The following is a 17,998-nucleotide window of genomic DNA, read 5'->3' on the forward strand; positions in this document are numbered from 1 at the left end:
CAGTAATAAAAACAGCTTGGTACTGGCATAAAAACTGACATGTGGACCAATGGAACCAAACTGAAGACCCTGACATTAATCCGCACATGTATGAACACCTAATTTTTGACAAAGAGGCTAAAACTGTACAATGGAATGAAGAAAGCATCTTCAACAAATGGTGCTGGCACAACTGGATATCAATAGGCAGAAGATTGCAAATAGATCCATATTTGTCACTGTGCACAAAGCTTAAGTCCAAGTGGATCAAAGACCTGAACATAAATCTAGTCACTCTGATCCTCATAGAGATATTTGGAAGTAGTCTTGAATGCATTGGCACCAGAGATCACTTCCTAAATATAACACCAGTAGCACACACACTGAGAGAAATAATTAATAAATAGGACCTCTTGTAACTGAGAAGATTTTGTAGGGCAAAGGATATGGTCAACAAGACAAAAGGACAGCCTACTGCATGGGAAAAGATCATCACCAACCCCACATCTGACAGAGAGCTTGACACAGGATATTTTGTTTTTTTGAGACAGGGTTTGTCTCTGTAGCCTTGGTTCTCCTCTACACATCCCAAGTGCTGATATTAAAGTTATGCACCACCAACACATGAAAAAAAACCTCTTTCTCTCTCTCTTTCTCTTTTTTCTTTCTTCCTTTCTTTCTTTTCTTCCTTCCTACCTTCTTTCCTTTCTTTCTTCCCTTCCTTCTTTCTTCCCTTTCTTCTTTCTTTCTTCCCTTCCTTCTTTCTTCCCTTCCTTCTTTTTTCCCTTCCTTCTTCCTTCCCTTCCTTCCTTCTTTCTTTTCTTTCTTTCTTTCTTTCTTTCTTTTTTCTTGTGTTTTTGCTTGCTTTTATTTGTTATTTTAGAAAGGGTTTCTTTGTGTAGCCTTGTCTGTTTTGACTAGGCTATAGACCAGGGTGTCCTTGAATTCAAGAGATAACCCTTTCTTTGCTTTCCCCATGCTGAGATTAAAGACTTATGTCAACAACACAAGAAAGATCCCCCTGTCTTTATTTGGGTTATTGGTTCAAGAATGGGTTTCTCTTTGTAGCCTTGGCTGTTCTAGAACTTCATCTGTAAACCAGGCTGGTCTCAGACTCACAGAGTTCTGTCCACTCTGTCTTCCAATTCCTAAGATAAAAAGAGTGAAAATCCACTACTAGCCAACAATTCTTTTTCTTTTTATTAAGACATTTTTTTCATTCATTTTACACACCAATCAAAAATCCCCCACTTCCTCCTTCCACACTCCCCAGCCTTGTCCTCCCAACCCACCCTCCAGTCTCCCCCACCAGAAGACAAGTCCTCCCATGGGGAGACACATCCAGCTGAGGCAAGTCCAAATGCTTCCCCCTGTCTCAAGGCTGCACTAGATGTCCCATCATAGATAGTGGGCTCCAAAAAGCCTGTTCTCATACCAGGGATTGATTCTGATCCTTCTACCAGGGGGCTTCTCAGGCAGATCAAGTTATACAACTGTCTAGCCATGCATAGGGGGGCCTAGTCCAGTGCCATGCAGGCTCCACAGCCAGTGAGCCAAGTTTCATGAGTTCCCACTAGTTTGGTTTGGTCATCTCTGCAGGTTTCCCCATCATGATCCTGATACACTTGCTTGTAGAATCCCTCTTCTCTCTCTTTGACTGGACTTTTGGAGCTCTGCCTGGTGTTTGGCTATGGATCTCTAGATCTGCTTCCATCAGTCTTTGGAGAGAAGCTCAGTGATGACAGTGTATTCACTGGTCTGATGCATAGGTAAGCCAGTTCAGTTCAGATACCTTCTCCACAATTTCTAGTAATCCATGCTGGGGTCATCTTTGGGGATTCCTGGCAAGTTCCCAAGCACAAGGTTCTCTCTTATCTTCATGGTATCTCCCTGTATCATAGTATCTCTGCCATTGGTTTTCCCCTCAAGCCCTGTTCCAGCTCAACCATTCCATTCCCTTATGATCTCATGCCCTATCCCCTACACTCCTTGGCCCACCCATTATCCCCAGTTTACTCATGGAGATCTCATGTACTTCTTCCCATGATGATCTATCCATCCTTCTTTGGTTCTTTCTTGTTAGCTAGCTTCTCTGGAGTTGTAGGTTGTTGTCTGATTATCCATTGCTTTACATCTAGAATCCACTTATGTGTGGGTACACACCATGCTTGTCTTTCTGAGTCTGGGTTACCTCACTCTGGATGACATTTTCTAATTCCATCTATTTGCTTGCAAATTTCATGATGTCATTGTTTTTCTCTGCTCAGTAGTATGCAATTGTGTATATGTACCACATTTTCTTAATCCATTCTTCAGTTGAGGGGCATCTATGGTGTTTCCAGGCCCACAATTCTTTAGAGATCTTGAAAGGACAATTGTCAGGTTTATACAGAAATACCAAAACAAAACAAACAAACAAAGAAAACAAACACAAGAACAAAAAACAGGGGAAAAACTCAGGAAAACAAACACAATCATGAACAATGAAAGAACTATCATTGTTTGCAAATTATATTACAGAGCTATAGTAATAAAAAAGTTTGATGTTGGTATAAAAATAGACACATTGATCAATGGAATCAAATGGAGATCTACAAATAAAGTCATATATCTAGAGACATTGGACACCTGAATTTTTTTTTCTTAAAAAAGCCAAAAATATATACAAAAATGGAGACATCATCTTTAAGAAATATAACTGATCAAACTAGATGGGCTCATGTGGAAGACTACAAATACATCAATATTTATCACTCTGTATAGAACTCAACTTTAAATAGATCAAAGATCTCAGCCACATTCATTGAATATGATAGAAGAGAAAGTGGGGAATAGCCTTGAACTCACTGGGACAGGAAAAGACTTTCTGAACAGAGCACCAATAGCACAGGCACTAAGAACAACAATTAATAAATAGGATCTCATGGAACTGAAAAGCTTCTGTTTGGCATAGGACACCATCACTGAGACAAAGTATTAGTCTACAGAATAGGAAAAGAAGTTTAACTACTACACAACCAATAAAGGGCTAATATCTAAAACCTATAAAGAATTAAAAAAAAACTGGACATCAAGAAAACAATTAACCTAGTTAAAAATGGAGTATAGATCTAAAGAGAGATCTCCCAAAGGAGGAAACACATCAATCTCCACTTCAGGATGCCTTCATTCTATAGCCTCCCTTCCTAATCCTGAGCTCACCGAAAAGAGAAGGATCAGGGAGCTCTATATAAAGTTTAGTTCACATCCCAAGTTTCCTGAAATGAACCAAATCATCCAACTTCTTTTGCCCTAGTATTCTCAAAGGCAGATTCTAAATGGCTTTAACTTGGGTTAAGGCTTTCCAAGATTTAGCTATGACTTTAGAGGCAAAGAAAACTGCATAAAGGGGAACCAAGAGGCACCATCTACTGGTAACAACTGTTAATGTAATGATTTTAATTCAAACACCAGGAAGATGCTTCATAGAAGCCACAGCATGAATGATAGCACAGGTCATGACTCCATTAATAGGGTTCCTGCTAACTCCAGTTAGGAATAATCCTTATCTGAACCATATTTATAGCTAAAAGACTCAAATAAACTTTACATACAGGAAATCTTAACCAGTCTGACAGCTCCAGTTCCCTCAGCCTGTATTTAATGGGTAAGTTACATGTAATATTATCATCTTTCTCATCATGATTTTTTTTTTTTTTTTGGTTTTTCGAGACAGGGTTTTTCTGTGTAGCTTTGTGCCTTTCCTGGAACTCGCTTTGGAGACCAGGCTGGCCTCGAACTCACAGAGATCCGACTGGCTCTGCCTCCCGAGTGCTGGGATTAAAGGCGTGCGCCACCACCGCCCGGCCTCATCATGATTTTACACACTCCATTAAAGCTGTGTTAAGATACCCATTATGGTTCCTTGTGCTCTCTAAATACTAAACACATCTCAGTGTTGACAACTTGCATGACAAATAATACTAAGCACATTTTTTTTTCTGCCAGTCCTCCCAGTAGTTATGCCTATCATTTCCTTGAACTCACAATCCCTGAAAAAATTTAATCCTTGATCTGGTTTATTTTTTAACTAAAGAATATATTAGATTTCAGATCAAGTAAGTAAAACCTAGTCATGCTTATTTACAAGAACATAGAAATGAATCGGTCAGCCATACAGGCAGACACTCATAGGATACGACAACTGGACAGAATGTAAAAATGAAGAGATCATGGGGATCTGAACCCCAACATACACCTCTATATCCTACATTAATGGCTCCAGAAATATTGTGGAAGAGGGGACAGAAAGACAGTGAGAGCTAGAGTACCAGGAAGTGTGCTGTGAAACATTCTCTCCTAGAAATGGTTGCATAAACAAGAACAGAACAATGAATATGTTGCTATGAATGTGGGAAATTTTGAGAGTCCCATCCCTAGACAAAAAATTAGGCTCTATTAGGGACAAGCTTCCTAACTGATCATCCAACACCAAGTGGTCAGCCTTTCTGATGGCTATTCCTTATTGTCAATTTGACTAAACGTGGAGTTAACAAAAACCCAAGAGAAAAGTGTAGCAACCACCTTGAATCTACGGGAAGAAAACTAAATGGATATGAGCACACATAGAGAGAGAGAGAGAGAGAGAGAGAGAGAGAGAGAGAGAGAGAGAGAGAGAGAAGTGGGTCAGTCTACAAGGCTGGATGTATCAGCTGGTCTTCAGTATACTTTGAAATCCTCCCTAAAAATAGAATCTAATACCAGTGATAGGATGAACTTGGCAGTGAGAATGAGAGCAAGAGGTCAAAGAGCAAAGATGAGAGAGTTTCCTTCTTCCATGTCCTTTATATAGGCTGCCACCAGCTAAGATTTAAGGTGGATTCTCAAACCTCAAAACTTCTGAGTTTAGGTGAGGCTTCTCACTTCAAATGATTCAATCAAGAAAATTCGCTCCCAAGGAAAATCAGAGACACTTGGGTTTTAGTTAATCAAATATTTTATTTATTCAGACCTAGTTTCTCTGTGTATTGTTGGAGCACAGATTTGAATTTATTTTGTAGATCAGGCTAGCCTCTAAATCACAGAGATCTGCCTGCCTCTGCCTCCAGAATGCTAGGATTGGAGGTATGTGCCACCACTGCCTGGCTTCCCCAAGTATGTGTTAAAAAAAGAAAAAAGAAAAGAACAGACAGTTGAGTGGGTAGAGAAAATGATGAAACTCTTTGAAATCGCAGTTGAGGTAAATATGATAAAAAGGAGTTGAACAAAACTCTAAAGAATTTTTGAGAATTCTTTAATGTTGATATTTACTAAAATCACAGATTGATATCATTAACTATGAAATTACAAAAGGAAAAGCAAGAATATAAGCACACCACAAATTATTTAGAAACAGTGAAATATTGTAGCAAATTTTCTATTTATTTATTTATTTATTTATTTATTTATTTATTTATTTTTGAAAAGTTCTCACTGTATATCCTAGACAGTCCTTGAACTAAAACTCCTCCTGCTTCAGTAGCTTATCCTCTGTGACTCTAAGGATTAAAGGTGTGAGCTACCACACCCAGCTAAGCATGACCTCAGGAAACCTTGTTGTGGAGATTTGTTTGTGGATACTGACCATAGAGTTAATTCAATCTTCCATCCATTTAGAATACTGCTATTCACAGGAGCTCACCTACAGCAAGCATTGGTAAAAGCAACATGGGAGAAAGTGGGCGTGGTCTTTAGAGAGTATATAAGGACACTTCAGGGGCCAGCCAGTTTGATTCTTCTCTAGACCAGACAGAGTGAGTCTCCATATCTTGTGGCTCCTAGACTGCTAGATCTATCTCCTCCACACATTGAGGATCATACCCCAGAGCTGAGCTAATATTGCTGTATCTCCACAAAACACTGCTGAGGCTGGAGACTATTTCTTGGGTAAGTGCATAGTTTAAGATTGATAGTCATGGGTGTTTTCTATTTTAATTTCTTACCAACCTGAGGTTTCTGCTAAAAAGTGCTTAAAATTTGGCTATTTATCAAAAGAGACTCTGCTCCTATTTGGTCATCTTGTTTTGTAAATATACTGTGAGTTAGAGGTATAGATAATTGTAGTTTATCCATTCACAGTCTTTCTTTGCGATGATGATCCAACATTCAATTTTGAATTTTCTCTTAATTTTAAGAATATTTATAGAGTATTTCTGTATGTAGTTCATAGATGTGAGATCAACACCTCTAAGTTAATTTTACATGTACCCTAGAATTCAACTTGATGGGATTTAGGATAGATATGGAAACCTCTGGGGATGTCTGTGAAGGATTATTGGGGTGTAGATTCACTACAGTTGGTAAGATCCACACTAAATGCTCATGAGATCACTTGACCTTTCCATGGATTGAGGTCTCAAACTAAGGAAAAGGGAACAGGAGCTGAGCAGCAAGTGTTCCTTGCTTTCTTCTTGCTGATTTTGGATGCAATGCGACCAGGTCCCTCAAGCTCCTGCCACCATTTCTTCCCCACAATGATGGGCATATGCTTGAATTATGAGCCTCCCTAATTCTTATTCTTGTTAACTATTTGCATCAGAAAGAAGTCAAGTAACTAATGTTGCCTTCAAGTGTTGAGGGTTGGGACAGGAGGATGTGAAGGACTAAGATGCTAAAATCAGAAATTAAGCAAAGCAATTACTAGGGACCATGTGAAATAGGGAGTGTTTTCTTGGATAGCCAACAAAAAAGGGTGTGTTTATCCTACCTATGTCTGTAGTGAAAGGCAAACATGTGTACTTGAAGGAGTTTGATCACTCTAGTGTATATTTATTTATAAATACTTGGAAAGCATGTCTCAGACCAGCAACCAAGACCCTAATTTGAAGGGAGTCTCCAAAAAAGATGCAGGTGGAATGGCTCAGAAGGACATCAGATTAATCTATATTTCTGTCAAAAGGGTGAAAGAGGAAAGACCAGCAACTGCAATCCTATACTTATCTTGATTTTTTGTTCCTGAAAAATGAAGCCTGCTTTGCCACACACAGAATTAAATCACAACTTGCATCAGTTTTTGTGCTGTTTCTGACTTCCCTGGGGTCGAATAATAGCAATTCTTCTGCTTTTCTTCCTTCAGAAAAATGGAGTCAGACATCTCACAAGCCTTCCAGAAAGAACTCACCTGCTTCATCTGTCTGAGTTGCCTGACAGACCCAGTCACCATAAGCTGTGGTCACAGCTTCTGTCGAGCCTGCCTCCACCTTTCCTGGGAAGACATCCAACCTCCTGTCAGATGCCCTTTGTGTAGAGAACAATATGGGAAGGAATTGAGAACCAACATTGTTTTGAAGAAGCTGGTGTCCATTGTCAGACAAGCCAGCCTCATGAAGGACCTGAGCTCTGAGGAGCAAAAGTGTGTGACCCACGAGGATACTAAGAAGATCTTCTGTGCTGAGAACAGGATCTTCCTCTGTCCACTCTGCTCAAACTCCCATGAGCACAGAGGACACAGACACTGTCCCATTGAAGCAGCTGCTGAGGATCAAATGGTAAGTGATGCTTCTGAGAGAACTTGCAAGCTGGAGAGAGGTAGGCTTAGCAAACCACAGGAAGATGCTGGTCCTCATTATGACAAAGGCACTGTTTTCAGAATGGTGGTACTTTATTAACATCTAATGAAGAAAGGTTGACTAGGAATGTAAGCATCCTTTGGGGTACCCTGAGTGTAAAGATCATTTGTATTTTATGATACATTATACCCAGGTCACTGGAGAGTGCAACACTAACTTCCTATCTTTTAAAAATATCTATGGCTTGAGACTAAATTAGGAAAAGTACATTGGAGTCAGGTACAGCCAAACAGGTAATCAAAATAATTCATCAATATACCTGAGCAATAGGGTAAGGTGCATTTTCTAATTCTGTGGTCTAATCTAATATTCATAGTTACAAAAAGAAGAAAATGAAGGATAATTTTGATTCTGGTACTCTCACTACAATAATTGTATTAATTGCCCAAGAGTCTGTCAATCAGTTATATTTTTCAAAATTGATATTCATTGTTTTTTTTACAGGACAGACTTTTGAAGCAAATGGCATCTTTATGGGAGAAGGTCCAGGAAAATCAAGAGAATTTAGATGCAGAGAACAGAATGAGAACTCTTTTTACGGTGAGAATGAGAAACATGCTTAAAATCAGGTTGCTACAGAAATTTTCAAAATTTGCCATTGAAGAGTTGAATATAAGACCTAGGATAGGATACTTGGTATATGTGTCCTGCTTACCTCTAATTCTGAGTTTATAATATGTCTCTGCTCTTGGAAAGAATGGTCTGCCTCTGGTAGAAGAGTCTGGGTCTAATGAGTGAATTGCTGACGGTTGTGAACACTGTGTTAGACTTTATGACTATACCATGAATTCTAATTACTACATGCAGAGTTTCATAATTTTGTGAACATATGAATGATCAATCTTTTTTCAGGCACTTCTGCACCTCTAATATAGGTGTAAATCCATCTTAGGGTTGGATTGCCTATGTAATTAATAAAGAAGAAATAAATGAAACCAAGGAATTTACATTTTCTGAGGTGTGAAGACAGTCAATCAGAGTATATGCATCAGAGTTATACAAGTCATTTGTAGAATTTAAGCATAGGAGGATGGAATGAGGGAGGACAAAATACTTTGCAAAGATGATTGGGAATGTCTTTTTTTCTTCAGGACTACTTGACTCTTCGGGAACAAATGATCAGGACAGAGTATAGGAAACTGCATCCACTCCTCTGTGAAGAGGAAGAGAAACACATTGAGTCTATGAGAAATGAAGGCCAATGTGTTTTAGAGAAACTCAGGACAAGTGAATCCATGATGGTCCAAAAGAGTAAAGAACTAAAAGAAATGTACCAGGAACTGATGGCAAAGTCCCAGGAGCCATCTGTGGTCCTGCTGCAGGTGAGCATGGAGGAGTGCAGGAAGAGGCTTTATTGTCTTAGACCCACAGTGGTGATTGTTATATTAAGATAGCTTTCAATATATCCTGCATTTTTTTAGGGAGTTTCCTTTTCAGAAATTTTCTGGAGAAACAAAATTCTGTAATAATCTTGAAAGAAGAAGCTTTTTGAAATTATGTCCATAGATTCTTCAGGGATTATGTCTTAACTTTTGGCTTTTGTTCCTTGCTTTTCTGATAACTGAAATTCAGTGATTTCTGTTTCCAACATTCTTTACCTCTACTTATATATTATGTACAATATTAAAGTAACCTATGGCTTACTTTCTTCTGTTTGAGCACTGTGTTTTTGTGAGTCCTTTAAGAGGTTGGCATTTTGAGAAAAGATCCTATTTGGTAGTACATGATACCTTGCAACTCACAGGCCTCTAACTCTGCAATTCTGAAATACACATGTGAAGCAGCATGCAGGGGTGAGGCCACCCTTTTGAAGTATCTTTAGCTTAGATAATAAAGTATCCCTATGGCTTGCAGAGAAGCTCAGGGAAAGTTACCTTTGCACAAGGTGGGGGTTCAAAAACAAGGTACAGTCGATACCCATGTCCTTCTCAAATTACTCTTTAGTCTGATTTCATCAAGAATTCGAGTTCTGCTAATCTATGTGGTTGGCATCATTTTAAGACATGAATATAATTTACCAGGATAGATTGGTGTGATGGTGACTGGCATTTATATGAACTTTAGAAACTAACATTGTATTTCATATCTTCAGATATCTAAGTTTTTTTGTTTTCTTTGCAGGGTTTGGACGACATGTTCAGAAGGTGAGTTTAGCCATCAGTGCAAGTCCAGATACCCAAAAATATGCTATAAAATTTTCCAAGTTGCCTTAGGAATTACAGAGATCTTTTATATAGAAAATCCTCAACTGTTTTAGTGTGGTATTTTTGGGATTCTTTTATTTGTTTTGTTATTTTTATATGTGTGTGTGTGTGAATGTGTGTGCATGTACTTGCATATTTGTGCAGGTCAGAGGATAACTTTCTCCTCCCATCAAGGGTTCCAAGGATTGAGCTCAAGTTGTCAGGCTTGTGTAACCTGAGGTGTTTGGCTGAACTTGGAATGAAGTTTTTCCTAATCACTATGTGATATCTTTAGCACCACGGAGGTCAATATTTTCTTTTCCTTGCAGAAGTGAGTCAATGCAGCTGAGCATGCCACAGCTTATTAAGACAGAACTCAATGGCTTACCCATCACTGGACTGACCGAAAGTTACAACCAGTTCCAAGGTGAGTGTCACCACTGATAAAATGACCAGAGCTAACCTTCAATAATGAGATAATCTTTCCAAATAAATATTTTAACTCCCCAGAAATATGTCTAGGTAAGTCACATTGTATGGTTATTGAATCCCATGGTCATCATACAAACAAACCAATAAACAGAAATGCATACTAATATCATGTTGTATGTAATAGTGGCTGAAAAGAGACTATCAGTTGTTCATTGAGTAGAATGGTTATTTCACTCTGGACAGTATAATTCAAAGGAAGTGTAGCCAGTGATGGAGATATTTGATTATTTTCTTGTCAATGTGTTAGAATTTAATTTCTAACATTGCATTTTACTCCATAGATTAAAAAATACACAATATAAAAACGTTCACACTATTAATCCCAGCATCAAAATCCTAGTTTATGGAGGACTGCCAATGAGTTTGAGGATAATCTGGTCAACATACTGAGTTCTATGACAGTCTAGGACAAACAGAAAGACCCTGTCACCAAAGGAACAAAAAAAATCATAAAATAACTTAACAAACAAAGCCATGTATCATGAGCAATGAAAATGAAACAAATTGATAGGACATGAGGCATTGTCTAAATCCTCCTTGTAGATCTAAAAGTCAATTGTAACCTCACAGAGAAAGAGTATCAGATGAACCAGAGGTTAAAGGAGGAGAGATACATTCAAGGATCCACTTCTAGAGCATATTTAGATACTCCTTGAGTATAAATATGCTCATTTAGATGCAAATGCAAACACCAATATGAAAGTTATCACTACTTATATCTACATAAAAATAACTTTTCATGTAGATCCATGAGCACAGCCTTTGCTCTGGCCCTTGTTGCAATGCACACATCTTCCTTTAGGCATGTGTAATTTAAAGTCTTTTCAGCATGCTACAACACTTTTCTTGTGGAAATCCTTGACATTGGTGTATTTGAGGCAAATTTAACCACAGGTCTTATCCTTCCCCTTTTAAAATCTCGAGGAATCTATGGACCTCTCTCACCTGAGAAATGTAAATGGTCATTTTATCTAAATATTGTTTCTTCCCACAGTGCGCATTTCCTTACCAAACATAACAATGATCCATCACAAGATAAACCTGTTTAATGCCATGAGAAGACTGAGCTTCAGACCTCACCGTAAAGATACATCTGCGGATTATGCTGGATGCTATTCTGCTACCTGGAGTTCACAGAGCTTCATCTTAGGGAAATATTACTGGGAGATTTGAATGACTCTTGGGACTGGGCTGTAGGGGTCTGTAAGGATTCCTTGTTAAGGAATAGAAACCAAGTGATTGAACCTGAAGGTGCTTTTCTTCTTGTGTGTGTGAAGGAGGGTAATCATTACAGTCTCCTCACCACATGCCCAGTATTCCAGCACTATATAGAGAAGCCACTGGGCCGAGTTGGTGTGTTCCTTGATTGTGAGGAGGGATGTTTAAGTTTTGTGAATGTTGCCAAGAGTTCCCTCATACACAAGTACCCTTCTGGCACCTTCAAAAACCCTGTCTGGCCTTACTTCTCCACGGGGAAATCTGAGATCCAGTACCATAGTGATTTTTAAGTATTCCCCACTGTTATGTTACTTTCGTTATTGCTATTAAATATTAAAATACTATTAAATGAAACAATGGTAGACTATATTACCTTTTATTCTGTAGTCCACATATTCCATAAAGTAACCTTATTTCATAGTGATTTTTGTTTGCTTGTTTTTGTGTATTTGACATTAAGTAATTATGCTTAGATACTGAGAGTAGTCTTAGAAACTCAGGCTCTAGTTGGCTGTTCAAGCCCCTTTTAAGTGTACTCAGGACCCTCAGGTGCATTCTAGCACCATAAAAATATGCTCTGCCTATGGGATTCCACTTAATGGTGTCAAGCTGGAGCACACGTATATATTGTGCTCCCTAATTTAATGTCAATTTGACACAGATTCTTTTGTTGTTTTAAGACATGGTTTCTCTGTAGAGCTTGGGCTGTCCTCTGCATTCCAGGTGCTGGGATTAAAGGCTTGTACCACCAACACCTGAGAGAAACATCCTTCCTTCCCTCTTTCCTTCTTTCTTCTTTTCTTGCTTTCTCCCTTCCTTCCTTCCTATCCTTGTTTTTATTGCATTTAGACAAAATTTTTGAAACTTTGATTGTACTGGAGAAGACTATGGAGGGGGCTGGTCTTGAAGTCTCAGACATGCCTCTGCATCTGCTTCCCCAGTGGTTTGATTAAAGGCTTATTTTACCACTACAAGAAAGATGCCATTCTTTTTTGTATCTATCTATTTATCTTTCTGTTATTTATTTATTTATTTATTTATTTATTTATTTATTTATTTATTTATTGGTGAAGGGTGGGGTTCAAGACAAGGTTTCTTTCTGTAGCCTTGGCTGTCCCAAAATTTGAGACTGGGCTCAGAGTCACAGAGATCTGTCTGTTCTTCTTCCTTTGAGCTAAGATTAAAGGAGTGAAAGTCCACCCCCAGGCTAGAATTCTTCAGACATCTTGAAAAGACAATTATCAGATTCACATGGAAATACAGAAAAAGAACAAAACAAAATCCAAAATATCCCAATGATAACAAAAATGCCAAAAAAATAGAAAAGCTGAAGCAATCTTGAATAATAAAACAACTGCAGATCCTTCACTATCTCCGTGTTCAAATTGTACTACAGAGCTATAATAATAAAAATAATTTGATGTTGTCATAAAAATAGATGCATTGATCAATGGAAGCAAATTAAAGCTCCACACATAAGTTCATAAATTCATACACATATGAATACCTGATATTTTTATTTTTAAAGTGAAAAATACACACTAAAGTGAAGACATCTTTAATAAACGTACCAGGTCAAACTAGATGGCTTCATGTAGAAGACTCCAATACATCAATTTTTATCACCCTGTATAGAATTCAACTCTAAATAGATCAAATACCTCAGCAAAATATTTTGAATATGACAGAAGAGAAAGCAAAAATTAGTCCTAACTTCACTTAGAATAGGAAATGATTTCTGAACAGAACACCAGTAGCTCAGTCACTAAGAACAATTAATAAATAGGACTTCATGGAAATAAAAAGCTTCTGTTTGGCATAGAATACCATCATTGGGACAAAGTGGCAGCCCACAGAATAGGAAAAGAAGTTTAACTACTACACAGCCAACAAAGAGCTACTATGTAAATATATATAAAGAACTAAAAAAACTGGACATCAAGAAAATAACCCAGTTAAAAATGGAGTATAGATCTAAACAGAGAATTCCCAAAGGAGGAAACATATCAAACTGCACTTCAGGATGCCTTCATCCCAAGCCTCCTTTCCTAATCCTGAGCCTACCAAAGAGAAGGATCAGGGAGCTAACATAAAGCTTACTTCACACCCCAAAGGTTTCCTTAAGTGAACCAAATCATCCAACTTCTTCTGCCCTGGTATTATCAAAGGCAGATGCTACATGGCTTCTATGACCTACTCAACTAGGGTTAAGGCTATGACTTTAGAGGCAGAGAAATTTGCTTTAAGGGAAGTGAAGGGCTCTATCTCCTGGTCTCCTATCAGGTAACACTTGTTACTGTAGTGATTTTAATTCAAACACCAGGAAGATGCCACAAAGAAGCCACAGCATAAATGATAGCACAGGACATGACTCCATCAATAGGAGTCATGCTAATTCCAGTTAGGAATAATCAATATCTGAACTGTATTTATAGCTAGAAAACTGAATAAACTTTACATACAAGAAATCTTCACCAGTCTGACAACACCAATTCCCTCACCCAGGATTTAACGGGTAACTTACATGTAATATTATCGTGTTTCTCATCATCATTTTACACACTCCTTGGAAGCTGTGTTAAGATACTCATTATGGTTCCTTGTGCTCTCTAAATACTAAACACATATCAAAGATATGACAAATAATACTAAGCACATTTTTCTTGCAAGTCTTCTAAGTAGTTATTCCTATCATTGCATAACCTCACAATCCCTAAATTATGTATCCTTGATTTGGTTTACTATTAAACAGAACAATACATTAGATTTCAGATCAAGCAAGAAAGACCTTGTCATGCTTATTTACATCAACATAGAAAAGACCTGATCAGCCATACAGGCAGACACTCACAGAATATGACAACTGGACAGAATTTAAAAATCAAGAGATCATGGGGATCTGATTCCCAACAGATACCTCTATATTCTACATCAACAGCTCCAGAAATATTGTGAAAGAGGGCTCAAAAAGACAGTGAGAGTCAGAAGACCAGGATGTGTGCTGTGAAACAGTCTCTCCTAGAAATGGCTGCACAAATGAATATGTTGAGCAGAACAATGAATATGTTGATACGAATGTGGGAAATTTTGAAAGAATCCCATGTCTAGATACAGAATTAGCCTCTGTGAGTGATGAGCTCCCTAAAGGTACACATAATACAAAGTGATCATCCCTTGAGATGGCTATTCTTGGCTGTTAATTTTACTACATCTGGAATTAACTTAAAGCAAGAGGCTGTGATTTTTTTTTCTTGATAGGGATTTTCCTTGATTGAGTCTTTTAAAGAAGGAAGACTGACTAAAACCTGGATCTTCTGGAGTGTTCAGATCACCTTACATCCTGATCACATGGTCTACTGGCAGCCTACATAAAAAGGACCTGTAAGAAGGAAAGGGAGGAGAAAGTGGTCCAATTTTATTTCACCTAAAAACATATTGGAAATAAGAAAACCACACATCATCCAGGAGCAAAACAATCTACAGCACTTGACTGAGATCCAGAAGGTTATTTGATATTTCATGTCTAGAGCATTTTACATAGTTTTCTGTGTGGTTACTGTGATCTCTAGATGCTGGGAAGCAAGGCATCTTTTGCCTCTATTGTCAACCACAAAAAGTTGAAAATGAAATAGAATGAGATTAATCAAATTTTTTTAAGACAGCAAGTTGAGTGAGTAGGAAAAGGGGATGTGTTGCTTGAGAATTTCTCTCCAGCTCCCGCCACCTAGTCCCGCCAGTCCCAGAGCCCACTTATAAAATAAACACACAGACTCTTACATTATTTAAACTGCTTGGCCATTAGCTCAGGCCTGTTATTGTCTAGCTCTTACTCTTATATTTAGCCCATTTCTATTAATCTTTACTTTGCCACGTGGCTTGTGGCTTACCGGTACTTTACATCTTCCTTCTCCTGATGGCGGCTGGCAGTGTCCCCTCCCAGCCTTCCACTTCCCAGAATTCTTTTCCTTGTCCCGCCTATACTTCCTGCCTAGCCAATGGCCAATCAGTGATTTATTTACTGACCAATCAGCAACACACTTGACATACAGACCATCCCACAGCACTTCCCCTTTTCTTTTCTTAAAAAGGAAGGTTTTAACTTTAACATAGTAAAATTACATATAACAAAACAATTATCAAGCAAGAATTACAGTTACAATATTAAAGAAGAGATCCTATCTATCTTCTATTTGTAAGTTTAAGGTTTTATATCTAACTTATCTTTTATTATAACTAAGGAAAATTGTAAGTATCTAGTCTTTAACCACATCAAAGACCTCAGAAGGATATACTACTACCTGAGAAATGGAGAAGGATATAAGCAACTTTTAGGAGTCTTGTAGGGTAGACAGAGACAGCTGGCAGCCTGGACAGTCATTCAAAGTTCTCTTGTAAAGTTGGTGCATCTGTCTTCAGCCCACAGGCCTAGAGTCTCTTATTCACTTTTCTCTGTGTCCTGTAGAATGTCTGGCAGTTTTCTCTGCAAAGCAGGAACCTGAAGGACCATTTTGTCAAGCAAAGTTCAGTGGTCACCTTTGTATGGGTCCTGCATGTCCAGTTGATCAGGCAGTCCAGGCAAGAACAGTTTCTTGCCCAAATGGCTATTTTTGTCAAGGTGAAGATAAACTCCGTATGGAGTGTCTTCGATGCCCATCCTCCTCTCTGAAGTAAATCGGTGCTGTCAGGAGCAGACATGTCTCACTGTCCAGAAAGTCTAAATTTTTAAAACATTTTAAACGCCATATTCTATAGGTCTTTGAAGTGTTTGAAGACTACCTATCTATCTGAAATATAACTATGTATACCTAGAAGACTTAACTAACATGGCTACAAATATGATTATCATAGATGACTAATTATTAATCTATTTTTTAATTATCCATTATAATTTTAAATGAGTTACATAAACATAATACCTCAAACAAGAATAGAAATATATATACAGTATAACAAAATTAAGTTTAAACTTGTATCAATAAACTAAAATCTATAGCAATGTAAAACATTTTAAACAAGTTGTTACTCTTTAAAAGTAGGTTCATTAATCTACCCTTTCATCCTATCATATCTAAACTATCCCCCTTTTTGTTTTAGAAAGAGATTGTATTTATAATCAACCTGATTTAAATAAAAATATTGTTTTTTCTCTGTCCCACACCAGAGGGCTCTTCTGATTTGGGACACAAGAATCTCTTAACCATTTTTTTTTTTTTGAGCAATGTGTCTGGGTTTAGAGGGGGAGTGAGCCAATTCCATCTCTAAAGCCAGCTTGGTATATTTGGGAATTTGGGCGTAGCTTCTCTTACTACTTCCTGCTGGAGGGGGGCGCTGTATCTTCTGGAGACAGAAAGAAAATTTTAGGATCATGGAGTAGTCCGTGAGGCTGTATATCTGAGCCAGTTGACTTGAAACCATTCTGGATGTTGAATCATCTGGGCCATGGTGTCATTGGAGACCTTTCAGGGGGTCTTGGCTGGTCAAACCTGATGTATCTTAATCTGGAACAAATCCATAGTCTCTGCCTTTCTGTGGAAACAAGAGCAGAGACTCTTTTCCAAAGCAACATATCCTTATATCCAAATTTTGAAGTCAAGGTACCTTTAAAATATACATTTTGGCATAACTCAACAGCTTTTACAATCAAATGTTTTTCTGCAGTTACGAATATCAAAGAGAACATAATCCAGATTCTCTGTGTGATAGCCATCTTTACGTGGCTTATTTTTTTATATTAGCTTGAGCCTATTCCTTTTAAACTGGAGCCTTCTAAGCCTGAAACGGCACAGTGGCTGCTCGCTCCGCCCACTTCAGCTTCCCAACATGGCGGTGGTCCGCTTTCCGCCAGCTCTGGGAGCCGTAACTCTCAGAAATAGTGGGTCTACACTTTTACCAAAGTAGCGTGTAGCCCAGAAACCTCTTTTTTTGTTTTGTACTAGCAAAGGCTAAATCCACCACACAGTTTAATGTGCTACTTGCAGAGGCCTCATTCCCACCATACTGCAGGTCGAGAGCGCACACTAGGAACCCGCCAGTAGCTCAAACCGGCAGCTGCCGCTTATTTGAGAGAAACAATTAGGAAGCTGTTTTTAGGTCCGTTTTAGAATCTTTTTTCTAAGTTTTTAGGTGGAAACTCTTGCCACCATGTTGGACGCCATTTGTTGCTGGAGAATTTCTCTCCAGCTCCCGCCACCAAGTCCCCTTTTCTTTTCTTAAAAAGGAAGGTTTTAACTTTAACATAGTAAAATTACATATAACAAAACAATTATCAAGCAAGAATTACAGTTACAATATTAAAGAAGTGATCCTATCTATCTTATATTTGTAAGTTTAAGGTTTTATATCTAACTTATCTTATCTGGAAGGAGTTGCAGTTCAGATGTATATGCTCAAAACTAGTTGTACAAAATATTGTAAAAAAAACTAGTAAGGATTTTTTAATGTTGATAATGCTAAAATCACAGATTGATGACATTATTTGATGAATTATCTAGAGTAAAATATAAGCACACTCCAAAATACTAAGCACAGAACAATAGTTTT

General features: G+C 38.0%; 1 protein-coding gene across 1 annotated transcript in view; it reads left to right on the plus strand.

The window, feature by feature from the left end:
• LOC131915663 (tripartite motif-containing protein 43-like) overlaps positions 1-17,998 on the plus strand; it is a 119,041-nt gene that overhangs the window by 23,206 nt on the left and 77,837 nt on the right. The window contains exons 6-7 of the mRNA XM_059269069.1: positions 8,010-8,105; positions 9,687-9,709. Of these exons, the coding sequence (XP_059125052.1) occupies positions 8,010-8,105; positions 9,687-9,709 (119 nt within the window). The remainder of the gene's footprint in view (positions 1-8,009; positions 8,106-9,686; positions 9,710-17,998) is intronic.

The sequence above is a fragment of the Peromyscus eremicus genome, chromosome 7 (assembly GCF_949786415.1).
Source record: "Peromyscus eremicus chromosome 7, PerEre_H2_v1, whole genome shotgun sequence".
Taxonomy (NCBI): domain Eukaryota; kingdom Metazoa; phylum Chordata; class Mammalia; order Rodentia; family Cricetidae; genus Peromyscus; species Peromyscus eremicus.